At 37.4% G+C, this 10256-nt stretch overlaps 1 protein-coding gene across 1 annotated transcript; it reads right to left on the reverse strand.

The window, feature by feature from the left end:
* Window positions 1–1414: 1414 nt before the first annotated feature.
* On the reverse strand, window positions 1415–6662 carry LOC113019002 (high affinity immunoglobulin gamma Fc receptor I-like). The gene is made up of 5 exons (XM_026162483.2): window positions 6175–6662; window positions 5687–5953; window positions 5305–5550; window positions 4887–5042; window positions 1415–2650 (listed from the first exon to the last, which is right to left on the reverse strand). Exons 1-5 carry the CDS (start codon window positions 6203–6205, stop codon window positions 2589–2591), a joined length of 762 nt encoding a protein of 253 aa, XP_026018268.2. The 5' UTR covers window positions 6206–6662; the 3' UTR covers window positions 1415–2588.
* Between the last annotated feature and the right edge of the window lie 3594 nt (window positions 6663–10256).

A 10256-nucleotide genomic window follows, 5' to 3' on the forward strand; every position in this document is an offset into this window, starting at 1 on the left:
ACTTGCCCGTGGTTTACATTTGTATTCGGCACAATGCAGCTGTGATTGTGTTGACCAAGACATATTGTTATATAAAATAACAAAAAAAAAGAACTAAATTACCTCTATTTTTCTGTCTTTACTTCATTCATCGTCAATTCCCCCTCCTCTTTCCCTTCTTATGTACAAAATGTTGGAGAATATTTAAATAATTTGTAATGTGAAGACTTTGTAAAGATTCACTATGATTTACACAGCAGTGCACTCCATGACAGTGACATCAGTACTTATTCAGGGTCAGAAACCTCTGGTTCAGTGTTTGAGATAGGTCCTATTGTTCCCACCACAGAACACAACAGAGAGCAGCTTTACTCAGAAACCAGACCACAGGATTTTCCAGCCACACAGCAGAAAACTAAATATAGGTCAAACAAGTTTACCTGTCAAAACAAGCACTTATACTCGTTTGCATTTTTTTGTTTTTTTGTTCCATTTTTTAAATCGTTTTTGCCATTTTAAACTGCACATGCTTTCAGTATAACTGCTGAGCTGTTTGTGTTGTGGGTTTTTAAACTGGCACAGTGTCCTGTGTCTTCTCAGAAATTACACTCCCCTAGATTGAATACACTCAATTTAACCACAGCTGACCCATATTGGCTGAAAGAGCTGATGGAGCAGTAATCATTGCATTTCTCTGTTTGCAATTTAAAGAAATATTATTAATTTTGAGTAAAGTTTTGAGCCCATGCTGTACGGAGATGAAAGTGTGGACAAAAACAACAAGAGACAGCCGTACAAAAGCTGATGAAAATAAAACCACAAACACTTCGCCGAGCACTGAAGGCCCCTACACTTCCTTTTCACACACAGCGATTATGCATTTCACATCCTCTGTAATCTAACAGTTTGATATTTTTTCAACAAACATTCTTGCTCTTATGAAAACAGAGGAAAATTGTCACAAAAGGTCAAAAGCGTCACACGTCAAAAATAGCAGATAGCAGCCATGTCTGGGACTTTTACTATGGGCTCCATGTCAACAGAAATGTCACAGCATGCTTTACACCTCACTGCTTATTACTGATTTATGACTGAGTGGAAACTTGACTAAAGCCACCTGTGGCCAATAAAAGAACTGGCCAGTTTAGCTCTTATGTGTCTCTTCATATTTCTGCTCTCCTACTGTCCCCTCCCACACCACAACAGGAAGGAACTGAGCAAAGTGAACAGCCTTTGTTGAGCAACAAAACACAGAACCCGGGAAAGCTTACTAACATTTATTCAGTCCTAAGATTTCTGTGATTTTAAGAAAAGTCACTCGGCAGGGTTGATAATGTGATCGGAGAAACTGGTCATGAAAACCTTAATAGTGAGAAAAAAACAAAAGAACCACTCCAGACGAACCAACAACACAAGAATGAATCAGAGGCATCTCTTCATGTCCAGACATGAAATTTATTTTTAAAATATATTTATTCTTGCTATGAAATTAAGAATTCAACTAAAACAATTTTTAAAAAATCGGTTAAATCTGTACAAAAAGATCATAATAGGTGAAAAACTATTGACAAGAACCTAACATATCAAATATTAATTCAAAACCTTACCACTGTTTTAAAATAAACCAAAAACAAAAATTTGATTAAAAAAATCTCCTTACAGGAATAAAAACTAAGACACATCTTTGTCTCCTCTAAACACACACTTGCACTTTCTGTTTTTTAAACTCCTAACATTCAACAGGTCTCTGGTGACCCATCTAGGGTTATTAACCCACGGTTTGTTTTAGCTAGATGCTAAAAAAGTAAATTAAGTATGCATTGTTTTGCACTCTGGTTATTCATTTTTGGTTTTCCAAACAGATAAAAATTCCATTCAAATGAGTGGATGTTAACTGAATTCAAACCTTTCTCTCTGAGCCTAACTCATCAATAGTCCCCAATGACCGGGTGTCATACATCGAAGCAGGTGAACCATCGCCTCAACCTGTCGTGGTGTTGGCGTCACATACAAATGATGTCATGGGTCTTTTGTCCACATTGCTATGATGACCTCACGCACATTAAGTGGTCCTTTTAATGGAAAATGATTAAAGTCGATTAGAGCCACATCAGGTCGACCTGAGATACTGTTGAAAGGGCTATAAGTGGTAAGATATGAAGAAAGATTGCGCAGCAGGCACACGCAGTGGCATCAGGACAGGAAAAACCCTTTGAGATAAAAAACCAAGGTTTATACTCGAGTGTTAGTGAACATGAAGTCGTATTAAAACATTATCCTGATATTCAGATAGTAACTACTGTTTTCCTGATAAACAAAGTAAACAACATGGTGATGGGCTTGCACACACACAATAACAATGCAAAACATGAAATACTGTGGCAGAATACAGCAAGACAATAACATTAGTTATTAGAAGACTCAGTTTGTAGAAGTGTTACAAACAGACCACTTACGCAGGCCTCAGCTCTTTTTTTTTTTTTTGAATGACACTACAGTCCCCGTTGGCCCTGCACAGATAAATGCTGGAAAATGTCAACTGAAAGCTGGTGAAAAATGAATACCCACGTTCAGGACACCTCGTGGTACATGTTCATCAGCTTGTTTGGTTAAACAACCATTTCCATGATGACATGATCCGTGCTCATTCTCTTCACAGCATTCTGAGCTGCTGTGAAGAAAAAACAAACAGAACAGCAACATGAATTCTTGTAGCTTTTGTCTTAACAGTCGTCAGCAAACAGCAGTAAAAGGTTTTTAATCAGATCAAGAGTGCCTCATTTTTCTAGAAGTAACTTGTTTGTCAAAGGTCACCTGCAATACCACATTGTAACTTTGGAATTTACCTGCAAACCTCAATAACCTCAGCAGCTGGTGTCAAAACACAGTTCACCAGAAAAAACATGGCTGCTTTATAATAACGTGGCACCTAAAGAACAGACTTTTTTCTACCAATAACATCTATTGGTCATGAGCACAGTATAAAAAAATGGACATGACCACCGTGAGATCAACCGATGATTTATAAAGTCTCATTATGAAAGCTCAAATTCACACTATTGTAGCACCATTTGAAACCAGATTATTAGTTCTTATAACCAAGAATTATGTTGTGGAGGCCGTCCACCTTCAGTTAATACTGTAAAATGATAAAGCCAGACAGGAAATAAAATTAAAAAATTAAAAATTTAAAAGTTAAAGCCCTCTGGCAACCATTAAAACATGTGTAATGTGAAAACGAACATACAAATGTTATATTTGACATAAGAAAACGAACATATCTACTTTCCTTTATCTCTATTTCCAACCTCACACACACCAACACCCACACACACACACATATATAGTCAATATATCGTAGAGTGAACTACAAATACGGCATTAGATTTTAAGGAGTATTATCCATTGCCATCATATCAACAAAAGGAGGATGACATTACACAGTTAGGCATGGATGATTTGATTATTTGATGTAAGCGCTGAAACCAAACAGTTTCCAAAAGCCTTCCTTTTATGAATTCTAAAATTGTACATTAACGTAAACGGACTGGTTCCTATATAGTGCTTTTCTAGTCTAATTGAGCACTCAAAGTGCTTTATACAACTAATTCATTCACCCAATCACTTTTTACAAGCTGTTAGCCTATCTAACATTCATACACAGTCACACTCGATGGATGCATCGGAGAGCAACATGGGGTTAGCATCTTGCTCAAGGATATTTGGCATGCAGACTTGGGGGAAGCCAAGAATCGAACCACGAACCTTCCAATCAGTAGATGACCAGCTCTACCGCTACAGCCACTTTTATGAAGACTTTTATGAATTGAATTTGAATTAGTGGCCAAATTATACGTACAGTACAGAGAAAAAAAAGGATTTGCATTCCATTTTCAATGTTTTTCTTTCTTTTATTGATATTTGTCACACTTAAATGTTTCAGAGCTAATAGTTACTTGGCAGTAAGGGCGGAATCAAACATTTGGCAGTGAGCCTGTGACATTGCTGTGGAGAAATTTTGTGTGCATATATATATATATATATATATATATATATATATATATATATATATATATATATATATATATATATATATATATATGTATAAGCTTGATCTGATGGCTGGGCCTTCTGGTAGAGAGGAGAATTCATGGTTCCATCAATTATGGTAAGATGTCCGGGTCTTGAAGCAGCAAAGTTGTCCCAGACTATCACACTACCACCACCTTGTTTGACTGATGGCATGATGATCTTCTTATGCTGAGAAAAGGTGAGATGAGAAAACCTTCCAAAAACTTTTGTCTTGTGAGTCCAGACATTATTTTGCCAAAAGTTTTGGGGATCATGGAGATGTTTTTGACACTGTGAGATGAGCCTTTCTTTTTGGTCAGCAGTGATTTACTTAGAACTCTCCCATGAATACAATTCGTATCCATTCTCTTATTGTTGAATCATGAATTCTGACTTTTACTGAACCAAGTGAAGGCTGCAGTTCTTTAGATGGTGTTTTGTGACCTCGCTTGCGGTGTTCCTGTAGATTGTGGCATGATCTGTTGCTTTTTGTAATCTTTAGGCTGATTCACTTTGTCACAAAGGTTCTGTTTAAGGAAATTCTTAAAATGAACAGGTTTGGATACATTGGACTATTATTTTCTTAATGATTTGATGCATGTCACTGTGCCAAATATGCAAAAAAAAATGAAGACAACAAAATAATCAACAATAGATGACATATCTATTTTATGTAACATTCTATTTTCAGACAACAGTTTTGATTGACAGAAATTGTCACTGACAACAAACAAAAGCCTCCAGAAAATAGTTTACTAGCTGATAGCACATGTTGTTGTTGTTATAACCCAATCTGATAAGAAATACCTCTTACACACTTGCAGGGTTTACTTTACCTCTCCTCCTGTCTCGGTATATAAGCCCCAGTAGAACAGTGGACACCAGGTAAGGCGTTCCCACCAACAGGTGAAATACTAGTCTTAAGACAGAAAAAGAGCAGGTAGCGGCCGGTTCAGCTGCAGATGTAGATGAAGGAAACTCCTGAGATGAAGCTGTAAAGAGATGAACATGGAAATTATACATTTAAATGCTTTATTAAATACATGTTTTCTTTAATTGTGTCTTTTTTAGGGGTAGAATGTTTTTCTCTCTTCATCATTTGCAGCTGTACAAAACACAGACAAATATGCAAATTTTGGAGTTTTTAGATATAATTCCTCTAACAGCCATTTTTTTAAATTTCTTTTTTCTTAAAATGCTTAAAAATTTTAAATTGCTCAACATTGTGTATGTGATGGGATTTTTGTTGCTCACCATCAACTGCCAGCCAGCTGCCTAGTGATTCTTCACCTCCTGAAATGCTGCATTTATAGAGTCCTTCATCAGATTTAGAAACCCTTTTAATGGTGATTTCTCCTGTGGAGTTCCTTTTGATGCAGTGGCCATCTTTATAGAAATCAAAAAACTGGTTGAAGGACTTTGTCTCAGGTGTACAATGCAGTGTTACAGTGGCACCCTCGGACACAGGAAGGGCAGGACTCTCCAGAATCACAGGCTGATCTTTGGAAAATGCAGAAAATCAAGATTTGTCATTTTTATAGGTTTTCTTTGCTTTGTTTCTAAATGATCTGCCTTAATAAGTGTGACTTTAAGTTTAAATATTGCATAGCAGAACTTAACGTAGTGTTATTCATACCAGTAATGGTAATGTTGACCACATTGCTCTGCTCCCCACTGACAGACTCACACCAGTACACACCGCTGTCTGGTGGGTAGGTTTGTCCGATGATGCAAGTCGAACCCGAGGAGGCATAGCCCCAGCCAGAGGAGCAGGGTCTGGTCCCCCCTGCGAGCGTTTTCCTCTTCACTTTCCAACCAGTGTTGTTCAACTGTTCGCCACAGCTCAAAGAGATGTTGTCATACCTGAAGAACTGAGACCTGTCAGGGCTGACCTGAAGACAGGCTGTAGGAAGGAAGGGAGAGAGAAAGAGATGAGAAAAGGGTGAAAATTAAAAAAACAAACAAAAAAACAACAACAAAAAAAAACAACGAAAATAATATATTAAGGACCGAATAAAAGCAGTGTTTAAGAAATTAAAGTGTAAGCAGGGATAATGATGGATTATAAGAAAAAAATTGTCCAAATTGTTCAAAATATCCTTAAATGTTGAATTTTGTACTCACTCAGCATCAGGCAGAATGGTGTTAGCTGCATCCTGTGTCAACACCAACTAACAGAAAAACAGACGCTGATCTCTCACTTCCTGAAGATTTTGGTAGGCGTGCTTGTTTTGTTTGATGGCAGCTGCTGCGGGAAACACATCGAAATGTGTTTGCTCATCAACAGTTATCATGGCATGCTATTGATTTGATTAATGCAACTGACCTGCTTACTAAATGCATCGATTTTATTTCGGGGAAAGTACACCAAACTATAAAACAACCCAAGAAGTTGCCTGTGCAAGTAATGCAATCACATATTAACAGTATTATCTGTTTTAATGCATATAAATGCTGGTTTGATATCCATTACTTGTTTTTGATCTCCCTTACACCAATTTATCTTTTTTACAAGATGCGAGCAGCCACCTTAACCCTTAAATGTGTAAGTGGGTCAAAAATGATCTGGTGAGGTTGTTTTCTTTCAATATCTTCATAATGTAAAGTTATTATTTTTTATTGCAGTTATACCCCCCCCCCCCCAAAAAAAAAAACCCAAAACAAACAAACAAACAAACATGTTATTGATACATGCCATTTACGTTTTTTAATTACCTTTTATACATTTTACAAAACTGCCGTTTTTGTATTAATACCAGAAACTTTAATAAGTGGCTCAAAAATGACGCTCCGATAGGTATCATAAGTTTCCTAGAAACAAAGGTCGTAAAGTTGTAAAGTAAAGTCAACAGTATGTGTGTATCGATTGTAGCTCGAAACAGGTAGTTTGTCACAATTGAATACAGCGAGCAGATAAGGCAAGAAAACAGCAATGTTTGACTTACTTAAGAATGTAGAGTCCAGTCACTCGTGGATCTAAGAGTTAATATCAGTTGCTGATTTGTGGGCTGATTTATGAGCTACTAGTGATGGGATTTCCGGCTCTTTTTAGAGAACCGGCTCTTTCGGCTCGGCTCACTAAAAAGAGCTGGCTCTTTCGGCTCTCAACCAGCTCTCCAGGTTGTTTTGTTGCTTTAATTTATTTATTATTAACAACAATACAAAATTATGCACAAAAGGAATTACTAATGTAAAAAAAAAGTGGTTTTATTTATATATGTTTATATATAAATATATACGGTGGCCCCTAGAGACAAAACACGTACAAACTCCAAAACACATTTCTAGCATGAACTGAACTTCCAAAACAGAGCTACCTAGATCACTTAAATTACACAATTGAAAGCATGTGTGTATTGTTTGTGTATTTATACACAAGCACTCATATATGTTCAGATAATTTAAAAAACAAAGTTCATTTACCTGTTACTTCCACACACCAAATCTGGTTGTTGGTGCTTCCTGGCTTGTGCAGCCACTAGGTAACAAAAGCTCAACACTACGCCTAGCATCCTGGAGCACTTCTGTTTGGTTTTGTACGTGCTTTGGACTTTGTACGTGCTTCGGAGTTTTTACATGTTTTGGTGTTTGTACGTGCTTCGGACTTTGTACGTGCCGTAAATATACTTTAAATATACATTTATTTATTCACTCTACATAAAATATAATAAATAAATCATATAATACAAAAACCAACTATTTCCATTTCAACTATTTAAATTTTCAGCTTTTTCCTTCCATCCATCCATTCGCTTCCGCTTATCCTTTTCAGGGTCGCAGGGGGCGCTGGAGCCTATCCCAGCTGTCATAGGGCGAGAGGCAGGGTACACCCTGGACAGGTCGCCAGTCTGTCGCAGGGCTAACACACAAGGACAGACAACCATTCACACTCACATTCATTCACACCTAGTGGCAATTTGGATTATCCAATTAACCTATCCCCACAAGCTGCATGTCTTTGGACGGTGGGAGGAAGCCGGAGTACCCGGAGAGAACCCACGCAAACACGGGGAGAACATGCAAACTCCACACAGAAAGACCCCGGCCTGATGGTGGAATTGAACTCAGGACCTTCTTGCTGTGCGGCAACAGTGCTAACCACCGTGCCACCGTGCTGCTTTTTCCTTTTAAACAAATTTAAAGTGAAACAACATAAAACACTGCAAATCACAACACAATTAAATATAAATTAAAATATGAAAACAAAAAGAAGATGCATATTCTCTGTTATATAGGCCTGCATGAATAAACTTTTCTGAATCCTTTATCATCCGCAACTGAAAATAGTTGTGGATGATTACTATACTTTTCTAATGTGACGTTGTTGTCTCTGGCTCTCTTTCCCTCCCGCTCTGTTCCTGTGCTACTGAGAGTGTAACTACCGCCCCTCCCCCTCTTCCCAGCTCAAAGCACAAGTCCTGTGCGGAGTGAAGCGGAAAAAAGTGCGAGAGAGGGTGAGAGAAAGAAAAAAGAAAAAAAAAAACTCGCATCATTCACGTCAAAGATCCGGCTCTAAGAGCCGTTTCGTTCGCGACCGACACATCACTATGAGCTACCATTCTGAAGCACTAGTTTTAGCATTGCGGCTTCTTTGAGCTAAAAGTATCCAAAGATTGAATGCTCTGTTGTCACTAATGCTTGCCAGTGAGATGCATGCATAAACAACAGGTATGAACACAATGACAGAATTTTTCAGAACTGGTAACAAACATCTTCTTGGATGGTCTTTTAGTAGACAACAAATAATCACACAAGCAGTTGCTAGCCTAGCAAGCACAGCTAATGTCTTTTCACTAAAATGGCTAACCACTTTCATAACAACAGACCCTTTTGCACTTTAACGTTCTTTTCCACTGATAAAGAAATTGGAAAAGTGCTTTTTTTAATTTCAGTAGAATTCATATTTTATTTCTTCCAAGTGTTAATTTAACATTTTAACACTAGATTAACGTTTTGGTTACACAACAGATATTTAGCACAATGCAGTTTTAAATAATATAAGCCCCCATATAAATAGAGATATTTAGTGATTGTGGAAAAGTAAGTAAATGGTAAATGGACATGCATGTCACCTATATATCACCTTTCTACAAGTCTTACTCACCCAGTCACACACATTCATGCTGGGCTTATGTCTCAGCACTTTTTAACATTTACATGAATGTACTGGGGTCAAAATGAGGTTCAATATCTGATACTTTGGTGTGCATTCAGTATGAGAGCATTAAGAATGAACCACATCATTGACAAATCAGTGACAGTGCTTTGAGGTCTGTGGTCTCTTTGAGCATGTGATTCTTCTTGGAGAGGTCTGCCACCCTGTGGCAGTTGGAGGACACTACAAATGTTAAGCTTTTCGAGGCAGAGGGAAAACTCGGCTGCTCAACACTCGGCATGCCTTCACTTCTCAGCCTACCATCTTTTTTTAATTGAAGACAATGACTAACCTCATTTTTTTGTTCCCCTTATACATCAATACAGCTTTTATACATATGCTACTAAGAAAAAAAGAAAAACACAAGGGTGTTTTGGGGGGGAAAGAAATGCACACATTTAATCTTCAATGCATGTCCTTCTTTACTACATTAATGAATCTACCCTGTGGTCCTCCAAGAGATCCACTACTCTGTCAAACATTAAATTAATCTGTGTGCATCCCACTGAACAAAATGTAGTTTACTATGGGTATCTTCAGATAATCAGACTATAAAAAGGCAGATAGGTAAAGATTCAAATTTCTTAGTGAAACGGAGGATTAAAACCCAAAGTGTTAATTTTTTTACTTTTTTTGTTTTATATTAAATAAAATAAAACCCAACAAGTCAGTTTGTTAGATCATCTCATTCCTCACTTAAAGATGGAATCGGTTTAATTTTTGTAACTTTTTTTCTAATCTTCATATAATTTATACCATAACTACCTGTGATCTGAACAAGATTTGTATGCAATTTGTAAAGTACTGATGAGTGCATGCAATGAGCACATAAAAACAAACCAGTTCGTTCTGAGAGGCCACGTCCCCACAAATTACAACCTCATCTAACATCTGTGCACAGACTGAACTCTGTCTTTGTTGACAAATGTAACACAAGCTCAGAAGGGTTAGCTACTTCTGATCTTATCAATGCGCAGGTTTCATTCTATATCCACATAGATTCTGGGTTTGCCAATAAAGTGTAATGGAGCTGCGACTAAATGCTCTTTCC

Source organism: Astatotilapia calliptera, chromosome 3, assembly GCF_964374335.1.
Source record: "Astatotilapia calliptera chromosome 3, fAstCal68.1, whole genome shotgun sequence".
Taxonomy (NCBI): domain Eukaryota; kingdom Metazoa; phylum Chordata; class Actinopteri; order Cichliformes; family Cichlidae; genus Astatotilapia; species Astatotilapia calliptera.

Bases quoted from the DNA above. Each gene is read 5' to 3' on its own strand.
- LOC113019002 (XM_026162483.2), bottom strand. From the start codon at position 6,205: ATGCAGCTAACACCATTCTGCCTGATGCTGA. The intron at 5,954-6,174 runs GTGAGTACAAAA...TCCTTCCTACAG, and splicing joins ACCATTCTGCCTGATGCTGA to CCTGTCTTCAGGTCAGCCCT. The intron at 5,043-5,304 runs GTGAGCAACAAA...ATCTCTTTACAG, and splicing joins CAGCTGGCTGGCAGTTGATG to CTTCATCTCAGGAGTTTCCT.